The sequence below is a fragment of the Mustela nigripes genome, chromosome 18 (genome assembly GCF_022355385.1).
Source record: "Mustela nigripes isolate SB6536 chromosome 18, MUSNIG.SB6536, whole genome shotgun sequence".
Lineage (NCBI taxonomy): Eukaryota > Metazoa > Chordata > Mammalia > Carnivora > Mustelidae > Mustela > Mustela nigripes.
Window position 1 is genome coordinate 22,637,775 of NC_081574.1, and position 24,498 is coordinate 22,662,272.

General features: G+C 34.7%; 1 protein-coding gene across 1 annotated transcript in view; it reads left to right on the forward strand.

Moving 5' to 3' along the window:
* Positions 1–24,498, forward strand: part of MICU3 (mitochondrial calcium uptake family member 3) — a 101,238-nt gene that overhangs the window by 66,598 nt on the left and 10,142 nt on the right. The window contains 4 exon segments of the mRNA XM_059384130.1: positions 2,285–2,323; positions 11,234–11,329; positions 17,300–17,400; positions 17,887–18,058. Coding sequence (XP_059240113.1) covers positions 2,285–2,323; positions 11,234–11,329; positions 17,300–17,400; positions 17,887–18,058 — 408 coding nt within the window.

The window sequence follows — 24,498 nt, forward strand, 5'->3', positions numbered from 1 at the left end:
TTTTATTGTTTTCATTTTTATAAGCATATGTATTAGGTTTTTTTAGGTAATAAATCTGTAGCAGTTGGTGCCATATTCAATTCCAGTAGATGAAGGGTGTATTTTTATTTATATTAATAAATCAGATTATCAGAATATGAAATACTTATTATTTCATAGTATATTTGGCTGTGATATAATTATCAATATTTATTGAGCCACCCTCAATATTTCTAATTTGACAAAGCTTATGGAGGACACTCTTAAAAAATCAAAGAGCTGATATAATTTTAGCCAGGAATTAAAAGGAGCATTACGAATTCTCTAACTTAGGTCTCATGGTTTTTAAATTATAATCAATAAATCCCATAGGAATTAGCCCCATAAATGCCATTTTTTTAGAATATTAGCAAATAACACTAGAGAATTAAATAACTTCATAAATTTTATTTTCTGTAGATAGCATATTGAAAGAGTAAGCAATTGTTTTAATTTTGATCGATTAACTAAACTGGATAGACAAGTTGTTAATAAAATATTATTTAGGAGGTTGAACTATGTTTATTAATCTTTTGATATACATCAGTGATAGAATAGATCATGTTTCAATGGCTAGAAGTCTCTTTTTTTTTTAATTTGAGCATGGTTGAAACACAGTGTTTACATTAGTTTCAGAAATTTAACTGTTTTATTTATTTGTTTATTTATATTACTTCTAGGAAAGGACTTGTGGATCTTCCAAGAAAAACACAATACTATTTTAATCATTAGCATTTACTAAAATACATAAGTCAGGTAACAAAGGGAGAGAGGAAAGGGAGAAATGATAGCAGACAACCCACACTGGGAGAAATTAGTGTCAGCACAAAGCTTGACTCTGAGCTTTATTGCAGCCCAAGTAAAGTTAATGCTGATTTAATGCAAATAGCTCTTAATAGTAATATAGTAAAACCTCATTAACCTTGGGTTAATTAGGGAAAGTCTATCTGAATTATGAAACTTAAATTATATCAGCATACCCTAAATTGTATAATTTCGTATGCATACAGGTCAATGCATACAATGCATACACATTCTCTAGCAAATATATGGAGAAGGAGACTTGTTTTAAAGGACAGATGAAAAGAATTTATAAGCAATATATTGTATAACTTGCTTATAAGTAAAGAAATGCTTACTAGAGTCATTGGTCTAAAGTACCTCATAGGTATTTATCTTAGAGTTTAATGAGTGCTCCTGAAATTTATTTACATAATTTAGCTAATAAAAACTATTCCTTAAAGCTATTCAAAAATAATCTTTAGTATACCTCTGAACTAAATAAACAGCGTTCTAAGACAGTATAGCTCTTTACAAATATTTGTTACTATGTTTAACAATAATGATGATTGGTGGTAACTTATTATTAATTGTTGCCACATTTTAAATAATGCAAATCTGAACTGATGTGATTTTTGAGTTTTTAAGCCACTGAAATTTAGTATATAGTAAAAATACATTGATTACATTAGAGAGACAGTATAACAGACATAGAGCCAGGTTTTTAACATCTGAATATTAGCTCTATCATTTTTCATGTGGGCAACCTTGAACAGGTCTCTACCCTGCCTGTGCCTCAGTTGCTTCATTTGTACAATGGGGATAAATAGTAGTAATGACCACATATGATTGTTACGGGGATTAAATGACCTAAAACATGTAGCCAATTCACAGTATATGCTTCAGAAGGCAAGAAGGGAACATAACATTTCTTAAGACACTCTGGGCTATATCCATTATAAATGTTACTCCCATTTAGTCATGACATTTCTGCCAGGTAAGTATCATACCATTTACAGATGAGAAAGCCATCTTAGAGAAGCTCATTAACTTGCCTAAGATCCCAGCACTAACAGAACAGAACAAGATTCCACTCCAGATCTCTCATACCATTTTCACTGCCATGCTGCTATATCCAGACTTTCCCCCTGACCCATAGAGAATTTGCTGAAGCATGTCTAAATAAAACCGTGTACTTCAGAGGAATGTTTTACTCAAAGTAGTAGTTGATCAGAAAGTTAAAATGAAAATGGTTGAAATAAGCACAGATTCATTTAATATTTAATTATATGAGATTTGAAAAACTTTGCTACTCATCTTTAACATTTATCCCACTTGTATTGTGTGTGTGCTCTATATAGAATGTAGCATAATGATTTGCCCTTCCTAATTGATTATTTTGTCGTCTTTTTCTTTTTTTCTTTTGCTATACTTGGGTTCATTCTGAAATGTGACACTTCATTTGGCCCTTTGTGCTCTATGTCAGCGTCTTCAACTTTATGGATACCATTCTCCTACTAATAGTGTATGTACAATACTTTAAATGTTCTTTATGTAAATAGCCCTCACCTGTTATACTTGATAATGTTATTTCTTTATATACAGCTATATATGCTATTGAGAATGTTTAGGAATTTATTGGATATAATAAGGTGCAGCCAAGCCAAAATTTTCTATTTCCTTCCTAGATTTATGAGAAGACTAAAATTTACAGAGCCGTTGTGTATCTTTAACTTTAGATTAAACTAAGGAAAAGCTGAGTGAACAACCACCAAAAGCTCTGGTAAAATAATGAAAACTTTATATTTTTCAGCAGTATTTGAAGAGTTAAATACAAATTATGGAGCAGATTCTCAGGCTATGCTCCTGCAGAACACAGGTATTTTAAGACCTAGATCTCTCCATCTGATACAGTCCTTTCTCAAATCTAATAAAATATTAATAGAAAGACTTTTCTTAGTCATTAGTATTCTGCAAAATTTTTCTAAAACTTTTGATGCCTGCCTACTGCCTGTGGTCTATTCATAAGTCTGGTATGATACCTGATACATTTACTATATCAATGTATCATGTTATTTCTCAAGGAGGATTATGGTTTTCAGACTTTTCTTTTCTTGAAGAAGTTGAGAGTTCCTGCAAATATCTTCCAGATATTCTTATGCTAAGCTTTCTTCTTCTTTCCTCCCTCCTCGAAAGTCAGAGCTTGTTGGTTAGCCCAGCTACTAAACAAAAGAGAATAGGCCATGGCCCCTTCTGATTGTAAACATGTGCAGTTCATTTAATTTGCCCAAGGATCTTTAGAAGGATCTTTCAAATTGTAGAAACTCCCCCTGAGAGGAGCCCTTGAATTCAGGTTTACTGACACCATATCCTGCTTGAAAGTGTTACAGTCATAAGTGTGCAACTCTGAAGCAGGTGTGCTATCTCCTGTGTTGGAGAGTTGATCAAAATTCCATACTATAAAAATTAACTCTCTTCTAGATTTGAACATCCAAGGTATCTTCCTTCAGTCCTAAGGAATGGACCTAGAACAGGTTGGAGAATAAGCCAAGTCCATGGGACCCTTATGACTAATTGTTTTGATAACTTACAAGTAACATTAAATTTTTACTACAAAATTCGCTACTGTTTTCAATTAAATAAAGTCTGGCATTGTCTTAAAAATATTAATGTTCCTCTTTTAATCATTTCAAAAAATTTCTAAGAATGTATAAAGTAAATCTCACAGATTATAATACCATATACCCTCTGAAACTTAATAAATGTTAATAATACTTGTGACTTTATTACTTATTCTTCTAATCTCATGTGTCATTGCATGAGCCATTTTTCCAACTGTGGCATTTTGTATTTTTCCTTTATATCCAAATAATTTTCATATAGATAATTATGTGGTGTTTAAAAATACACATTTCAGAGTACTATCATTAAAAGGAAATAGGTACTAACTTAGCGCTAGTTTAAGTTACATATAGAAATTGCAGTCACTCAGAGTGAGAGAATATTAAGAAACAGATTTAAATTGCCTGTTTCACTTAAATTATGCTTACTTATTTAGTAGTAAATATATGCTTTTGCATTTTATTGTGGTAATTTTTAAATTTTTATTATTTAACTGAAGACATTTTTCCATCTCAGAATATAAAAATGCATATTTTAAAGTGGTGTAACTTGATGTCATTTTTATCCACAGTCTTATTAAATAAATGGATTGCGTGACTTTTCAACTCCCTTAGGGTTTAGTTGATTATATAAACTGCTTTTTTTCCCTCTAATAGAAAAAATTTTGCTCAGAAAGGAATAATCATTTTTTTTAAAAAATTCAAGCAAACAAGAGAAATTTGTTGAAAATTAGACAAAAGTTCAGTTGGCCTGAAATTTAAATAGAATACTGTGATGTACATATTGGACAAATATATTAGTACAGTGTTAGTAATTAACTGGTGGTTATGTGCTAGTTTCCAAAATTGTAGATCTGGAGTGCCAAAGTACCTAATATAAATGCAGTACATGGAGCTGAATATAACCTAAGATTCTACCTTTAGGAAAAAGTTCCTTCAGGAACGGCAGGGACCCTCCCAACTTTGTTTCCAGAGAGATTCTATGGCCTCTGTAAAAGCCTGTTAGAAAATTTAATCACTCCTATAGTAGATTCTGCCTGTTTTATGTCAGATTATCTCTAGCTACAGTGTAAGGTTGAGCATTCTCCTTTATATCCATGAAGATAGTTACCTTATAGCCTTTTCTGTCCTAAATAACCATGATTCTTTCCGTATTTCTCATATATTCAGCTCTTGATTATCTTGCCACAGGAATGAAAACAAATATAAAGAATTCAAAAGAATAAATAGTGCAAAGTCAAGTATATTTTATTTTGAAATGTCCTATATGATTTTTTAAAGTTTTTTAAAGATTATTTTAATTACCCGAATTCCATTGTAGTCAGAAATGTGCCAGTTTTTATACAGTTTTTGATATGTGTTAAGACTTGTTTTATGGGCTAAAACAACATTTGTGTTTGAAAAGAATGTGTATTCTCCAACTGGGATACAGAGTTATGTTATATATATAAGACCAAACATGTTAATATGTGTTTTAAACCTCTATTATTATTAATATTTTTGTCAGCTTGATCTATTAATTAGTATGTTAAATTGTACATTACAATGATAGACTTGTTAATTACTTGTCATTCTGTTATTTTTAAGTTTTATATATTTAGAAGCATTGGTATTACCTGCTATAAGAATATACATTTCTTAAATCTTTTTAGTGAATTGAATCTTCCCTTATATATTATCCTTAGCTCTCTAGAAATGTTTTTGCCTAAAAATCAATATAGTTGTCAAAATAAATATACCAACTTTATTTTTATTAATATCTTGTATTATTTTCTATTTAGTTTTATTTTCTACTCTTTAGTAAGGGTGAAACTTTCTCCTATTTTTAAAATGCACTGTTTAGTTCAGGAATTTACTGCAACTAAAATGTAAATAAAAAGTTAACAATAAAAGTTTAAACCTAAAATAGATCAATAAATAAAACATTGCCATGTCCCCAAATGCCCCTTCCTAGGTCTTTCTAATCGTAATCCCTCCCTCTCCTCCAAAAGATAACCACAATCATGACTTCTATATAAAGCACTTCTTTGCTTTGCTTTGTGGTTTTACCACCACCTACTAAATGCATCCTCAGCTCTCTCTCTCTCTCTCTCTATATATATATATTTTTTTTTTTAAGATTTTATTTATTTATTTGAGAGAAAGAGTGAGCAAGAGAGCCGGGGGAGAGGCAGAGGGAGAAGGAGAAGCAGACTCCCCACACAGCAGGGACCCGAAGGCAGACACCCAACCAACTGAGCCATCCATGCACGTCAACAATATAGTTTAGTTTTACACATTTTTGTGCTTTATATGATTGGGATCATATTAAATGAGTTTTTCTTTTCTTACTTCTTTAACACAACCATCATGATTGTCTGTTTCATCCACACTTTTATTGCTGTAAGCAGCAGTTCTCAAACATTGTTTACTCAGGATCCCTTTACGTTACTGAAAAATTAGTGCAAAAAGAGCTTTTGTTTATGTTGGTTATATCTTTATTTACCATAGTAGAAATTAAAACTAAGAAATTTAAAAGTATTAATCCATTTAAAAAAAACTCACAAGTTAAACATATTTTATGAAAAATAAACAATGTAGTGAGGAGAGTGGTATTTCTCATTCTTTGGGAATCTCTGTAATATCTGATTTAACAGAGGACAGCTAGGTTCTCATAGATGCTTCTGCAACAAATAACTACCAGTTGTTTCCCTTAAAGTGACAGGCTCATTTCATTCATTTTCAGAAAAATGGCCACCAAATAGCAAAGTCTGAATAACTGCTTTCTCTAGATATTGTTCTTTCAAGTAAAAATGGCAGCTCACAAAAGAATTGACTAGTTCACCTTGCAACACAAACCCTTGCACAAAGGCTTTTTCTCAAGACAACCATTGTACTTCAGAAGTGCTTTATGCATGCTTTTAGTTTCATTACACTGAAAATTCAAAAGGTGTGTGCTCAAAGATTAATTTAAAAAATTGTAAGTTTTATTCTTCAGCAAGTGCATTCTTTTTTTTTTTTTTTTAAGATTTTATTTATTTATTTGACAGACAGAGACCACAAGTAGGCAGAGAGGCAGACAGAGGGAGAGGGAGAAGCAGGCTCCCTGCTGAGCAGGAGCCTGGGATCATGACCTGAGCCTAAGGCAGAGGCTTTTTAACCCACTGAGCCACCCAGACGCCCCTCAGCAAGTGCATTCTTAAGTGAATTTTTTGTTTTTTTAACGTGAGTGTATATGGATCTGAAGAATCTAATGACTTTGGTCTTTGGTGCCACTGCTGTCATCATACTAAGGCACCAGCAGTTTTACCCACCATTGCTGTTATACCGTCACCCAACACAGTATCAGAGTCTTTACAATGCTTTTAAGAAGATATAACTGTTTTATTTTTTGTCCAGCTTTTTCAGTTATTCTCAATGAGAAGATTAGTGCTGTCATTAATAGCATTAATAGAAGCCTGGCATATCTTTTTCAGTCTCTGTCCTTATATCTTGACATGTCTTTTTTTTTTTTTTTTTAAGATTTTATTTATTTGACAGAGAGATCACAAGTAGGCAGAGAGGCAGCAGAGAGAGAGGGAGAAGCAGGCTCCCCACTGAGCAGAGGGCCCGACGCAGGCCTCCATCCCAGGACCCTGAAACCATGACCTGAGCTGAAGGCAGAGGCTTAACCCACTGAGCCACCCAGGCGCCCTTAACATGTCTTTTTAAAAAACATACAATTTGTGTATTTTATTGGTTCTTTTTTATGTTGGTTGATAATTTCTACCTTTTATTTTGACAGATTCAGTCACTTTACTGTGATTATTAAATTATTTGGATTTATTTTAGCCATTCTATATACTTTTCTCCTTTCTTACCTTCCTTTTGAATTAATTAAGGTTTGTTTTTATTCTTTTTATTTTCTTCTCTATTAGTTTAGAAGACACCATATTTCTGTATCTTGTATAGTTATCTTGAAATCTGAATAAGTATACTTAAAATAATGAAGTCTTTTTTTTTTTTAAGATTTTTATTTATTTGACAGAGAGAAATAGGGAGAGAGGAAACACAAGCAGGGGGGAGTAGGAGAGGGAGAAGCAGGCTTCCCATTGTGCAGGGAGCCCGATGCGGGTTTCTATCCCAGGACCCTGGGATCATGACCTGAGCTAAGGGCAGACGCTTAATGACTGAGCCACCGAGACACCCCAAAATAATGAAGTCTTATTAGATAGGCTGTATTGTCACCTCTTCCTTAAAAATAGTCTTACAGTGCTTTGAAGGCTTTCATTCCCCTCCTGGCATGGATACGTGAGGGTGTTTTTTGTTTTTGTTTTGTTTTGTTTTTGTTTTTTTAAGATTTTATTTATTTATCTGACAGAGAGAGACCACAAGTAGACGGAGAGGCAGGCAGAGAGAGAGAGATAGAGGGAAGCAGGCTCCCTGCTGAGCAGAGAGCCCGATGTGGGGCTCGATCCCAGGACCCTGAGATCATGACCTGAGCCTAAGGCAGCGGCTTAACCCACTGAGCCACATAGGCGCCCTGGATACTTGAGTTTATACAGTGTTTGTTTTTGTTTTTTATTTTTAATCCCATAAATTAGATTTCTTAAATATATACCATCAGTATTAGTTTAGAATTACTTAAATATTTGCCCTTTCTTAATCTCCTTTTTAATCTCATTCTCTCCTAATTCTCACAATCTTAATCTCAGAAAGTATATTCTCAGGTGAGGATCATTCCGGAATTATCTTCATTTTGCCCTTATTTTTTCCCAGTTGTACTGAGATCTAATTGACCTATAACACTATATCGGATTAAGGTGTATAATCGCAGAGTGATTTTCACAATAAGTTTAGTTGACCTCTATCACCTCAGATAGTTACAAATTGTTTTTCTCATGATGAGTACTTTCAAGATCTACTCTCTTAGCAACTTCCAATATCCAGTATCGTTAACCATAGTCACCATGCTGTACCTTACATCCTCAGGACTTATCTAACAACTAGAAGTTTGTACCTTTTAACCGTCTTCATCCACCCCCTTCCCACCTGCCTCTAGCAACTACCAATCTGTTCTGTTTCTATGAATTCATTTTTTTAATCTTTTTTTGTCTGTGCTTTTATTTGGGAAGATAATTTTACTATATTTATAATTGTAGGTTGACATTTATTCTCAGCAAATTATATCACTCCAGGCTCCTGGCTCCTATTATTGAAATTGAAAGGTCAGCTCTGAGTCCAATTATTATTTTACAGTTAGTCTTGTTTTTCTTTCTACTACTTTTAAGATTCTGTTTGCATTTGGTATTCTGCAATTTTACTATAGTGTAGCTCTCTTTTTGGTGGGAGGGGGCAAAAAAATGTGTCAAGCTTACAGAATACAGTACATTTGGGACATCATTTTGCCTGTGCCATCCATTTTTGAAGTTCTTCTGAACTATTTATGTCTTCTTTAACCTTTTTTAATAGAAGTCTACATCTACCTTAACATTCTAGTAAAGAGGCCTAAAGCTCATATAGTAATCAAAGACCCTGAGAAGACTTCAGGAAGTCATTGTAAATTTTCCTGCATTTATATATCAGAGCTTCATAGTATTTATTTCATAGCCACCAAGTGAGTGACACTTGGGCATTCCCTTCTGTCTTTCCTTAGTCTGTAGGCGTATATTCTGGTTTTGTATATGTGTTGCATTTCTTGCTGTAAAATCTATTCTGATTTTCATTGCTACTTTAAGCTTATTTTAAATATTGTGTTATATATTTCTGATATTAAAGTTTTCTACTAGTTTTGCATGTTCTGAAATTTTACTCTCAATTTCATCATCTAAGCCATTAAAAAATTAAATACTGGCTCCTGAACAGATACATATTTAGGAATCTATGACTATGCCAAGAAAATTACTGATACATGAGCTTTATTCCTTGAATACAAAGAATGACAGTAGTTGCTGTGAGAGTCTTGTTCCTTTTCTCAGACTGCCTGGATAAAACAACATTTATCAGCAGTTGTAACAATTCAGTTATATATTCTATCATAATTTAATTTGGGGGGCTAATGTTGAGTGTGAAAGCTTTCTGCAGGAGGGACTATTAAGCTGTTATGTTCTAAATAAGACTTTTTTAATTGAAAAAAGTAGTATATGATCCTGATAGATAAATATACATTCTTAAAATATTTTAAAATATAGGAAAGCAAAAAGAAGAAAATAAAACCTATCCTAATCTCACCAGAGATCATCAGTATGTCCAAATATATTTACTTCTTTTGTAAGCTCAGAAAATGTATTTTTATCTATAGAGATCTATATCAATGTAGTTTGTCAAACTACTTTTATCCCTTAATATGTTGTGAACCTCCTTCAGATGTTCTCAGTGTTGGTGTGTATACGTATGTGAGTGTGTGAGTGGTGATGTTGGCCCGTGTTGGAAGAAGGGAGGAGGCATTGCTTCACAAAGTGCATCGTCATTCCTCTTACCCTTCAGTAACAGTGTGGTCAGCGGGGTTTTCTAGTTGGACAGGTTTAACCACCCCTTTCTTTATCATATACTGACCTTTTCAGTTACAGTAAAAAATGTATCCAAATTGGAAATATTGAGATAATATTTGTAGAGTATTTAATCTAGCTAACATTTATTGAGGTTCTACCATTCTTATATAAAAAATGAACTTTGGTCTAAATTCAGCTAATTTTACTTGGCTTAAAACTGCTTAGTTCAAGCTTGTTTTGTTTCTAGAGGGGGCGTTGAGTGGATTCTCTAACATATTGCTACATTTACACTGATGGTAATAAGTATGTCTATGTTTATATAAGTGATTCCTGGTAAATAATACTTTGTTATTAAGATTTTATTAAAATATGATCAATAGGCAGTGTTTTTCTAATCAATAATAATGAATTAAAGCTTAGTTTTTTTTAAATAACTCCCGAACACATTATAATTCTGTTAGTGGCACCAAACTTAAAAATTAACACACTCAGAAATAAAAGTTCTCCTCGTCATTAGACACTCACTCCTCCATACATGGTGCAGCATTTTATTCCCATAATAACCAAAATACAAAGCCTTAGAACCAGTGAAATCTTCCCTGATAAATATTGACGGAAACTGCATTTAATTATGTTTATTTACAGAGACCCAAATTAAGCTTGTAGTTCTATGTTTTCACATGAAGATTAGACTGCCCTTCTTAATTGTGATCTCGCCTTCTTCAGATTAGCCAATACTGAGACAGAAGCTGGTGTTCCATCCTTGCAAAGGGTTAGAAAATACCTTATCTATTCACAGGAGACATACCTAGCAAACTTCTGAGTAGCTTTGAGTAGTTTAGCCTAAACTGGTGTATTTCTTCTTGACAAGTTTTAGATTAATTTAAATTTTATGTCTCTACATATGAATGTGGTCATTTTCCTTGATGCACTGACACGATGTACACTGGCCGGTAATAATTGATTTTTAAATGAAGCATGATTTTTATAGGTTGCTACAAAATGACCAAAACACTGTCCAAATGAATTTACTTCACATAAGGTGTGAATAAAATTTTTATTTCGCACTTTCTTGGAAGTTATGCATGTTGCAGTAGATTGCATGGGGGAGGCTTGGGGAATGTGATCCTTTTTGACAAAGCCACATTGTACGTGGAAATAGTGGTTATATACCATTACACCCTTAAAAATACCCTGGGTTTACCAGCAACGTAATATAATACTGTTGTGCACAGCAGAAAACAAAACAGGTAAGCTAATGTGTTTTCTTTTCAAGGTTGGCTAGAAGAGACTTAAAAGTGTATAAATTATCATTCTTTGTGACTGTTCTTTAGATTTCAGATGTACTTCTTAAAACTTCTACAGGTACTTAAAACAGATGCTGAGGAACTTGTCTCCAGAAGCTATTGGGATACACTGAGACGTAATACAAGCCAAGCACTCTTTTCAGACCTCGCAGAGGTATAATTAAACCTCAACCAGGACCTTGTACTTCTTGCCGTTTTGTTAAACTAGTCTTCGTTTCATTTTAGAGTTACAATGATGAAACCAAAAATAATTTTATATTTTCCGTTCTCTTCAGTAAAGCAATAATTTCTTGATGTAAATGGCATATTTGAGTAGGCTGGCAGGGGCTGCCAGGCGACCTGTAACAGTCTACGTTAAGTCAGCTTGCTCGTTGTAGAAAACATGACTTTCCAACTTAACTAAAAAGGAATATCGCTCTTTTTTTTTTTTAAAGATTTTATTTATTTATTTGACAGAGATCACAAGTAGGCAGAGAGGCAGGCAGAGAGAGAGGAGGAAGCAGGCTCCCTGCTGAGCAGAGAGCCCCATGTGGGGCTCGATCCCAGGACCCTGGGACCATGACCTGAGCCAAAAGCAGAGGCTTTAACCCACTGAGCCACCCAGGCACCCCGAAATATCACTCTTTTTAATAAAAGGATCACTTTCAGGAAACTTGAGAATACTATTTTACAGTTTCACTGAATCTTTTAACCTTATAATTTTGCCATGTTACATGAAGTGCTGAAGCTTTTAACTTGGTAAAAGACAGCTAGGGTTTTAGAGTTATGGTAGATTCAAACATTAAATTTCCTAATATTACTCTTGTGGAGTTTACCAAGTGTGAGCAAGGGAGGTAAGGTAGAAGCAGTCCATCAAGGAAGGGAGGAATATTTTAACTTGACGTTGTTCTGGGTTGCCAGCACATAGAACATTAAGAACAGACCGACAGTTACTCATTATTGGTTTTGAATTCCATAGAGACACGCGCCTTATTGCTGCACTCGGGTGGGCTGCTCCCCTGTCCACTCAGCATGCTGTTCTTACTAGGGATTTGTCATTTCATTTCAGGGGTTTTTGTTTTGTTTTTAGGGATTTGTCATTTTAAAAGATGGACTATGCCTTCAACATTAAACACGATTTCAGATATTATGAATTTTTAAGAACCTTACTATCAGTCTTAGCACAAAGAACTTTTCAGTATATACTGAGATACTTTTCATTATTTTTCTCTTTAAAGCTGGCTTCTCATTTCTTTTTTCTAAAGTTTGACTTTTTTTTTTTAATTACACCTAAAAATAGCTGAGAAGTAAACTGGAATCAGGTGTGAATTCTGTTATCCTTTTGTAGTGTTACTCACTTGACACCTCTAGACTGGGACAGATACTTGGAAATGTTAATTTTTGTCAGTTGTTTTCAATTTTAAAATCTCAGAACAAAGCATTTTGCCCTTTCTCCAGTTTACCCCTGATGTGTAAATACAATGTAATTCTGACCAGTAATTAACTTTTGAAAATTACCTTGTAATTTGAACCTTTTTTTTTTTTTAAGATTTTATTTATTTGACAGAGACCACAAGTAGGCAGAGAAGCCAGCAGAGAGAGAGGAGGAAGCAGGCTCCCTTTGAGCAGAGACCCCGATGCGGGGCTCGATCCCAGGACTCCGGGATCATGACCTGAACCAAAGGCAGAGGCTTTAACCCACTGAGCCACCAGGGCCCCCTTGAACCATTTTTTAGTCAGCAAGTGGTAATAGATGTTTCGTGAAAGGTACTTCAGGCGTACTTAATTCTGTAATCACTTATGCAGGCACATAGTAATCAGTGCCTAAAAATAAGAGCAAATGAGGACATTGGCCCAAGAGTCCTACAAACCGGCTGAGACCTAGCTTCAAACCAACAGTCGTGTCACTGCTCTCTCTCCATCCTAGACTGTCCACTTCAACATCCAGCCTGCCTTTAATCTAATTTCAGTCTGCTAGAAATTCTCACAATTAGACACAATCCACTAATTTGACATTGAATTTAATTCAAATCTTGGGAGGTTTAATATCAGAAGACCAGTTAGCTTTTACATACACTCAGAGATAACATGATACGCATAAGACCTTCTGAAGAGGTAAACTCTGTCAGAGGTATGCGGGAGCTGGTTTTTATGGCTTCCTAGAGTTAATTCTGTACATCTCTTCCCACCTCAACATCTGTGCATCCCGTTGGTACTTAAGAGTGGCCCTGATAGAAGTATTAATACCATAGAAACTGGCAAACACTACAAATCAGGCTTTTTTTCCCCCTAAAGATCTAATTTACTAGCATACCATTGGCTGTAATCAATCCACATTATAATCATAATCTACTAAATCAATTAATGAATTCATTCAAACATCATGAAAGTAAATCTGATAGAAGGAAGAAGAAAACAAAACTTATATTGTGTTCTAAAATAAAATAATTATTTGGGGATTATCTCTTATTACCCTCCCACATTAGACAGGATAATTGAGAATTAACTTTAATTAAGTTACAACTCATTGAAATTCCTTATACGTTACTACTGATGCCACCAGAGCATTGTTTATGTAAGTATTTCAGGACTCAGATTTGTTGAGAAAGAAAGCTTAGAAATCAGTTTGATTTCTCTCCCTCCTGCCCCTTGAACAGAGCTTGATGTGATTATCCCATCGTATCAATAAAAATATGTTGAAAGTTATCTTAAAAATCACAACATTTTTATATACTTTAATTCCATTCAAACTTATTTAACTATTTTATTTTTGATGAAATCATTTGAAGTAATTTTTATCACAACAAAGATAAGGGCCTTTCACGTAAATGGACCATGGGGATTCTTTTGTGGCTTTGTCTTTGCTTTGTTATGAAAACACCTGAATTCATTTTATTTTAACAATGGGCACAAGAATCAAAGGGATAAAGTCTCTATTTTTGTCCCAACTCCCCTGTGATTTAAGTTATATAACACTGTTAGGATACTAAGGACACTGGTATGGTTTTCAGTGACTCCCAACAGTGCTCTGTTTCATTGCATGGGGGAGAAAAGTTTTCACCATTTCCACTTTCTCATTTTTTTTCTCTAATGTCAAACTTTTACTTATGCCTCTGTGGATCTGGATTATCTGGATAAGTGCAACCCAAGTCTAATAAGATTTTGATGATGAAAGACTGTAAACGAAGATCTGCTCTGCTCAGTGGGCATGAGAAAAGCTGGGAGAGTGAGGTCATTATTGAAAACCTGTATAAAACAAAGCCATCTCATTTTGCTGTGTTAGGTTTTGAGGTAAAAGACATCACAGTACTAAGGGAAAACATTTCAAAAACTATGTTAGCTTAGTTCACTAACTTTCGATGTTCCTATGACCTTCATGAGATGAAGGCATATTTTTTCCAGATCTATATAACATATGTGTAGTTCCAGTTAACAAAAAGGAAGTAAAAGTGTACCATGTAAAACTTTTTTTTTTTGCATTAAGCTTCAGCATTATTCTCTTCTCTGACTTGTCTAGTCCTTTTTTCAACTTCTTGAAATATATTGATTTGACAAAAATAAGTAATAACATTTGTTGAGTGTTTAAAATATGCCAGTTATAATACTAAACGATTTACATGTGTTACCTGATCCTCACTTAAGGTAGGCACTGTTGGGTGATAATACCCTCAGAGAGATGAACTTCTCCCAAGGTCACTTAAGAAATAAGGAAAAAGTCAGGATTCAAAGCCAGGAAGCTTACTCTCGAGCTCAGTCATCTTACGTGCTCACCACCCCATAGCTTATTTGTGAAGTCAGCAACTTTATCTAAAACACCATGGTCCCTCTTCTGATCAACTCTCTCTCTCCCCCATGTTCCAGTCCTCTAGCTTCCAGATGGATACCCCAGTTCCTACTGTTGGCTGCTGATTTGGTAGAACCTCCACTCCTGTGCTCCATTTAGGCATGCCTTCTCAAATATTTCTCCCCCAACTTACTGAAGCTATCCCATGGATAATAATGGATTAGACTTGATCATACACAATCACAAAAGAATGTTTATAATTAACATGAGCTATCTCCTTTTCCCCCAAAGGTCTTAATGCTGTATTCCAGAGCATCCTATGACTGCCAATTATAACATTTATATGCTTCATTTACACTCATACTCTAATTTTATCTTCAAAATTATTATCTTCAAAATTAATAGGTTTATGCCTATTTTACAGATAAGGAAGCTAAAGGTAAAAAAAATTCCATGAACTCAGGTCTTCTGATGTTAAATCCTCTCCTTATAGCAGTCTGCCTCCTCAACATAAAGCTACTGGTGAAAGTAATAGTGCCTTCTGAGCACTACTGAAAATTATCCTAGTCTCTTGTCACACACGGAGCCCTGAAAGGCTGGAACCACTGGTATTACTCAACATCCATTATAAGCTTGTTCAGGAAGGCATATTTAAAAGATAATATGTAACACCTGGCTTCCAGGTTGTGTTATTTTCTCCTTGGCAATCAGATCTTTGAAGAAGTTGGAGATTTTATAGGGAATATATATGAACTTCTAAGTTAGTCCAACTCCTGAAAATACTTGGGAGTTGTCAGCAAACTAAACCAAGTAGAGCTCTTTCAAACCAATTTTAAGGATGTTATAGGCTAGAGATTACTTAGGAAAATCCAACCCCCCAAAAAACTTAAGTAAGACTACACAATTTACTAAGGAATTTCAGTAATTATAAGTTCAAGTAGAAGATACCGTACATGTTGGAGGTTTTGAGAGAGACCTGAATAATCAAAGTAGCAAAGAGACCACTTAAAAACAGGGATTAAAAGGAACGTAGGAGGGGAAAAGACCAGTCACAAGACGTAGTCTTTATAACGCCAAACTTGTCATTAGACGTTAATATTTGGTCTAGGGAGAAGGAAAATAAAGATCCAACAAAAGTTATGAAGGATAAAATATCTGTCTTTATGAAATATTGGGAAGAGAGTTTATAAGGAATCAAAAAGATTACCGAAAGTTCGTATGTGGAAGATGGGTAAGATAACACAACTTATCCTTTGTAGAGAAGTATATACTTTTTATTTCTTGTGTTTTCTATGAAACAGAATCCTGGCCAAGAAGTAATATTTCAGATATATATCTCTGGATGGACATTTACAGCTAATATTTTTTTAAATACAGAAAATGTTAGTTATAATTTAGCCTCTTTTTTTTTTCTTACATTTCCCAGGATTATGTATGGGAGAGTTAAAATCATTTGAATTTTATGATTTTTGCACCAGAGTTTATAATGAGATATAGTGTATATAGTGAGATATGAGTTAATGATCAAGTGAGGAAGGAAATGGGGAAAGAAGAGGAGGAGGAGAAGGGAATGGAAGGAGCGGGAGGAAGAAGAAAAGGAAATCGATATAGTCACGTTAAAGGAAAGGACTATTTTCATAGACCATTAAGCGTTGTAAGGACTAGACTAAAGTGATTTTAAGAGTACCCTTGTTGGAACTTGAAGGAAAAAGTCCTCTGGAATTAATCTCTTATCCATTCAAAAAATAATTTTAAGAATTTTCTTTAAAAAAATTATAGATTATGTAAATTCCAAAATAATAGTACTATAGTTTCTCTTCCAAAATATAGTAGTTCTATTTAAAGTATCATAAATATGGAATTTAGTAGGAAAGTATCATACTCAGAGGAAACTATTTTGTGAAGATTAAGACCATTCTTTTGTCAGCCCCATATATTTCATATACCTGAAGAATTTACCTCTTTTGAACATCCTTTTAAAAAACTGATGTTTTTAGGTTACGAAAATCCAAACTAAAGGACTTAAAAATAAAACATTTAGGTGATTACTAAAATATTTCAACAGTTTTAGATAATTTAAAACAAGTGTTCTATATGCATAATTTGAGGTTGAAAACTTCCTAAAATATAGTCATATCTTTAAAGTTTTTTAGGATAAAGATCAATTTCAGTCATATTTCTATTTTCAAACATTGAACTTCATTTTAACAGTAATGGCATTTATTAATACAGTCTTGTGCTTTTCATTCTAATGTTGATATATTCACGTTCTTGGTATTTCTATGTTGATAAAATTCTTTGAGGGATATTGGGTATCCCTGTTGTTTACTGCAGCTAACCTTTAAATTGTGATTTTTTAAGCGTGCTGATGACATTACAAGTTTAGTAACAGATACTACACTTCTTGTACACTTTTTTGGAAAGAAAGGAAAAGCTGAACTCAACTTTGAAGATTTTTATAGGTGAGCTTAATTTTATGTTTGTTTTCAAAAATGTTAACATGCTAAGTTGAGAAAGGTCTTTAGGAATCCTCTGTTTCAGAAATACTCATCTCTTCACTGATTCCATCCTAGCTGAAGATACTCTAACAAATAAGCACTTTCATCAGTACGTATGTACTAGTTGATAAGTGTAATGGGGAGTTACTGAATGATGCGAAATGCCTGATATTGAGATTGATTATTTCCTGTATTTACCTATATGTTCCTAAGGAAGTATATTACCAACTCCTTTGTCGCAGTAAGCCACAGTGATGAGCATGGATATAGTGTTCTCTACAGTAAACACAAGGCACCACACTATTCTTTTAAGTCTCATCACTACCCTGCAAGGTGTTTTTGTTTCCCCCATTTTACAGATGAGGAAGCCAGAGCCCTGAGAGGCTAAGTATCACCTGTTGTCATCACTCTTCATTTATCTTATTCATTCTTTCTATATTTTTGTCATAGATTCATGGATAACCTACAGACAGAAGTCCTAGAAATAGAATTCCTTTCTTACTCTAATGGGATGAACACTATCAGTGAAGAAGATTTTGCTCATATTCTTTTACGATATACAAATGTGGAAAATACAGCAGTATTTTTGGAAAATGTGCGTTACAGTATACCTGAAGAAAAGGTATCTAATCTCTCATATCTGTTTTATTACAGATGGTATTATCTTGTAATTATATAGGTCTATAGAACATGTTGTTTCTTAGTTTTTTTTCTCCTCCCTGATTAGTAGATATTTTGGATATATTTCATTCTTGTTTCATCAATGTCCTAGGTGCTCTGGCTAAATTTTTAAAACTGATTAATGTAAAATTCTGGGTAGAGATCTATGTTTTTCTTAGATAAGCTGAAAAACTTTTAAGGTTATTAGCAGTTATATTCAAATTATGAATATCATTTTTTGAAGAGAATTCTGCTGAGATACATGCCTTGACTACTACATAAACATACCCTTATATAAAAGTTTATATTGACATCATTTCAGTCACACTTTATTCTGTAATATCCTTAATAAAAGGTCATTTAAAGACAGCCATTAATGAGTGAGTGATCTTATCAGCAAGTGAAGTGAGGGTTTTCAAAGAGTTTGGATGGCATGAATGGTTAAGAACCCGGGACAACTGATTGTCTATTTGTTTAGCAGCAAATGTGTTGTCAGCAATTCTGAGCAGTTGCATTACCTAGTGGTCTCTGAATGCATCATTGCAACTAAATAGAACTGGTGTCACAAGTACCCCTTCAAGCACGAGATGTTTTGGATATATTGCCTTCTATTTGTGTTTAGAGAAGGATCAAGTTAATCTATCCAAGAGAAACTTGCAAATAGTTCGACTTTGTTTAAAATGGATACACTGTGACAGTGCTAACAATTCCCCAGGTCCCCTAACGAATGAGAAGAAAAGACCTGATGCATTTGGCCATTAGTTTACATAATCTCTCTCAGGGGACTTTTATCTGTTGTACATGATAAGCTGAATTTTTTTCAATTCATAGACACTTCCCTAAAAATAAAGATTAGAAATTGTACTACTTTGCCAAGCTGCTAGGATATTATTTAGGGCCTAATGAATCTGCTTTTCTTTTTCTTTTAACAAATGGAAACACAGAAATCTGTAACTCAGAAAGTTCAGTTCCAGGGTGAAGAGTGCATGGGAAGTCTGTGTACTATTTTTGCAACTATTTTTAATATCTAAAATTATTTGAAAATAAAGTTTTCTTTATTTATATATATACCTTTCTTTTATATATATACATGTACATATATATATATATATGTATATATATATATATATATATATATACCTTTATATATAAACTTTTAGGTTAAATTTAGTTTCTGAAAATGTATAACTGATAGAAGTATCTTAAGCACTACACATCATTACAGTTAAAAAAAGGAAAATTTGGTGAATGAACCAGCATCAACTCTCGTGATTTTTGTTTGTTTGTTTTGGTATTACCTCATCAATCCTTAAAATCTACTTCCAGACGTTGTTATCTTTCTTTTAGGTAAAGGGAAGCAGAGTACCTCAGATACATAGACACTTGTCCAAGGAATCAAACCCACGACTGTAAGCCAGTGATCTTCCTCCAACATCCTGCTCATATCTTTCCCTTGCTTTTGCTTCATATTCCCTCTCCAAAAACAATAATAAGTATAGCTACTTGGATGGCACTTTACATTTTCTAAAATCCTTTCATTTCCATTCATGCATCTAACAGATACTAGGCATCTGCCATTTACAAGACCTTATTCTAGTTACTGTAGATAAAGTGACAAGATAAGCAAAATCCTTGTCTCGAAGAATTACCTCTTAGTGGACAGACAGGTAAACAAAAAATAAATAAATATTTTCAGATAATGATAAATATTATGAAGAGAAACAAAAGTCATGGGGCCTGGAAAGGAAGCTGGACTATCAGGGAAACATTCTCTGAACAGGTAGCTTTTGAGAAAAGACGGTGAGGAATGACCTATGCAAAAATCTGGATGAAGAACATTCCAGGGAGAGGAAACAGCAAATACCAAGGCCTTGGAGACAGAAAAAGCTGAGTTTATTTGAGAAATTCAAAAAAAGGGTAAAAAATAAGTCAATAGGAAAATAGTAGGAGATGAAGAAAAGACAGATATTGGTTAGATCTTATAGGACCCTGTGGGCCAAGGTAAGGAATTCAGATTTTATTCTAATAGTGATTCTAAGAGTGATGGGAATCTACTATAGTGTTTAAACTTTGAAGCAGGGATCAGCAAGCTACCCACCTCCTGTTTTTGTAAATAATGTTTAATTGGAGCATAGTCCCACTCATTCTTTGAATGTACAGTCTGTGAATGGTATTGTGCCTCAGGAGAGCAGGTACAACACAGACCATCTTTCCTATACAAATGAAAATATTTAGCCCCAGACCTTTTAGAGAGAAAGTGTGTAAACCTTGCTGTAGAACACAGTGAATTTACATTCATCCATCAAGTATTTTTGCAGCAAGTATTAACTGTCCACTGTGACACCCAAATATGATCTGACGCATGTGCCAGACATGATCTGATTCATGTTTCAAAGAGCATCATGGCTGGTCTGCTGAGAAAGACTTTAGCTGGCCCACCTTTGAAAAAAAGAGACAAGTTAGGATGTTGTCACAGGAGTGCAGGGAAGAGACCAGCATAGCTTGCCCCAGGGTGAACATAGGGAAAGGTGGTCAGATATTGGGTCATTTAAAGAGTAGAGTTGGCCGGACTGGCTGCTGGATTAGATTTCAGTGTGAAGGGAAAAGAGGAATCAAGAATTCCCAGGGTTTGGGCCTGAACCACACTGTGAAACAGTGGTGCCATTCACGGAGCTAATAAGCAAGACTGCACGTTTGGGATTAGGAAAGAATTGACAGTTTCATTTCGGACAGCTTAAGTTTGAGATTCCTGTGAGGTATGTAAATGAAGAAATTACGCAGGCAGTTGGATCTGTGTCTCTGGAATTTAGGGGTGCCATCAGGACTACTTTGGGTAATCATTAGTGTATAGACTTCCAAATTGTGTCTCCAGCTTAAACGTCTCCCCTGAATTTCAGACTTGAACATTGTACCAGCTACTCCGCATCTCTGCTTGGGTATCCAGCAGACACTTAATAGTTGCAAGATGAACACTCCTGATCATCCCCCAAATTTCCCTACACCGTCTTTCCTGTTTAAGTTAATGGAAACTCTGTTTTCCCTAGTTGTTCTTCTAGTCAAACTTTGGGACTCCTTCCTTTCACATTCCACATATGACCCCTCAGCAGATCCCCGTGACACTGCCTCCATCAGAATCTGACCACGCTTGCCACCTCCGCTGCTACTAGCCTCGTCCCCATCTCTCTTGTCTGAATTATTGCAGTTGCCTCCTCAATCATCTCTCTGCTTCTAACTCTGCTCCCCTACAGTTTCTTCTCCAGTTGGCAATTAAGGAAATGACTTGTACCATGATTCAGATCTTATTAACTCCCCATTTTTACCCAAAGAAGGAGCTTAAATCCTTACAGTGGCCTACAAGGCCCACAGAGCTGTCCCCTCATTTCCTCCCATTCCCCGCCTTGCTCCTTTTGCTTCGGTCACACTGACAGCTTTACTGCTTCTCAACACCAGGCAATCTTCTGCCTCGTTCTGGTCTCTGCCCAGAATGCTCTTCTCTCAGATATCCACATGGCTTACTGTATAATAATTTCTCAATGAGGCCTACCCTTCCAGTCTGTTGTATAATTAGTCACCTATTATATAAATAATATATAGCCTATTACATAAGTAATAATCTATTACATAAATTATAACCCTCTCCCTTGGCATTCCTATTCCTATTCCTCTTCCCTTATTTGTTTTATTCCAGAGCATTATCCTCTTCTAATATACTGTATTATAGTATAATATACTATATTATATAGTATACTATAATAGAGGTTTAGTTTGTGTCTTTATTTTTTATTATTAATCTGGATAAATGATCATTAAATTTAATTATTTGTCTGTCTCCCCAACCAGAATGTAATGCTGATATTTTATCTTTTTTATTCACTCAAATATCCCAGTACCTAGAACACCTATTGAATGAATTGATAGTATTTAAACTAGAACTTAAAGCTTTTCTTCTGTTTTTGTGGATTTTACCTGCAAAGGTATTCACTCATATGAAACGACAGATATACAGTGTTCTTTATTAGAGTGTTGTTTGTAATAGCCAAAGATTGGAAGCTATGTAAATGTCTTTCAGTAAATCAGTAGTTAAATAAATTATGATGTATCTATAGAATGGAAAAGGTATTCCTGAAAAAAGATGAAGATTCTTTGTATACTACTATAGAATGATTTCTAAGACACAACAAGTGAAAAAGAGCACAGTTTCAAACAATGTGTATAGTATACTACCATTGTTTAAAAAGATAGCCTATGCTAATTCTGGAAGGACCCACATAACTAAAGACAGTGGTTTCTCCAAGGAAAGAAACTGCATGACTAAGGAACAAGAGTGGGCAGGAGGGAGGGAGATTTGCATTGTACACACTTTTGTCCCTTTTGAATTTTGAACAGATGAGTTTAGTGCCATATAAAATAATTTTTAAAGACTGTAAATGCCATGGGACCAGCTGAACTTACCTAGGAAAGAATGTAGGTAGAGACCACAGAAGGGAAGAGGGCTTCTCATAATAACCATGTAATGTACAAGAAAGTAATAAAATTTATTATTAAGCTTTAAAGAAACTTATTCAGAAAGAGTTAAGGGACTTAGCTTGGGTCATTCACCCAGTAAATTTCCAAGTTTAAATTTTCTGCTTATTCCAAAATGGTTTCAGTTCCTGGGCCTGTTTAACTTCCTAGGTATTTACAATGGCCCTCTGCGCCCCTATTCCAATAACCATTCTCCTCAGGCTTCTCTTTGCCAGGTTTTTGGATTCTGTCTGCCACGTGTCCCATCTGTCATCCCTTGCCTCAAACAGGCACAGAGTGTGCATATCCTTATACATTTTGATAGTATCTACCACTAGGAAAGCCAAACCGGTCCAAGACGGAGGGAGCAAATAAGTCAGCCTCTGTGCTACTCCCTCTAGGAACTACCCGACAAGTCAAATCCCATACCACTGTATTTTGATAACAAGGCCCGTATTTGCCCCCTGGCACGAGGAAGCCACACCAGGCACATCAGCCTCTACCCTAAAGCTGCTGCCACAGCACTGCAAGATAAAAATGATAGTTCAGTAGATAGAAACACCACAAAGCTCTCACACCGAATTTCAGCAACCTGTCTCTTTATTAACCATTCCCCTCCTTGCTCTAAACTTTGGGTTAGATTCCAGAGTTTCTGGTTCTGTCAGTCTTTCCTAGCTAAGGGTTGTTGCAATAGAGGGATTGATTCTTTAGGCCTTGTCCTGCTGTTTTCCATGGCACGGCTGCCCCAGTCTCTTCCTAGTCTCCTCATATTTTAGGTCTCTGCACCACCAAAGACAAACAAGCGCACACCCTGGGAGCATGGTGGTAGCAATTTGATATCTACAGCATTTTCTAGTTTGTCTTTTTACTGAATTATGTCTTACCTACTATCGCAGTTTTGTTCTCTTACGCCTTGCCACAGTTCAGTCCTAGTGCACTTAGATTCACTTGTTCCTATCTTGAATGACATATTTCAGTCGTAGATGTAAGTCTTTAATTGTAAAATATACGTACCATAAAAGTTACCATTTTAACTGTTTTAAAGAGTAAAATTTGGTGGTATTAATTATGTTCACAAGGTTCTACAACCATCACTAGTACTAGTACTAGTACTAGTTCCAGAACTTTTGCATCCTCTTAAACAGAAATCCTATAACCCATTAAGCAGGTGTTTCCCATTCCACCTCCCCTCAGCTCATGGCCACCACTAATCCACTTTCTGTTTTTGTGGATTTGTCTATAATGGGTATTTCATGTACGTGGAATCATAACTTAGTGATCCTTTGTGTTTGGCTTCTTTAGCTGAGCATAACTTTTTCAAAGTTCATCAATATTTTAGCAAATATTGGCGCTTCTTTCCTTTTTATTACCAGATAATACTTTATTATATAGATATACCACACGTCTTCTGTTTGTCAGATGGTGAGTTGTTTTTGAGTTGTTTCCAGTTTGACTATTCAAATAATGCTGTTATGAACATTTATCTGCATTTTTTCATGTGGACATACATTTTGACTTGTCAGAGAATGAGTATACTTCAGAATAAATAGCTGGGTCACGAAACATCCTTAATTTTTAACATTTTAAAGAACTTCCAAGCTACTTTTCAAAGTAGCTATATTAACCCATTAATAATGTATAAAGTTTCTGATTTCTCTACCTTTTCTCTACAATAAAGTTTGTTACTGCCTGCCTTTTTATTTTTAGTCATCCTAGTGGATGTGAAGTGGGATCATTGTGATTTCAGTCTGCATTTCCCCAATTAATAATGATATTGAATATCCGGGCCTGTGGTTGGTGGCCATTTGTATATTTCCTTTGGAGTAATGTCTATTCAAGTCTTTTGCCCATGTTTTCTTCGTGTTGTCTTTATGTTGATTTTTAACAGTTCTTTATATG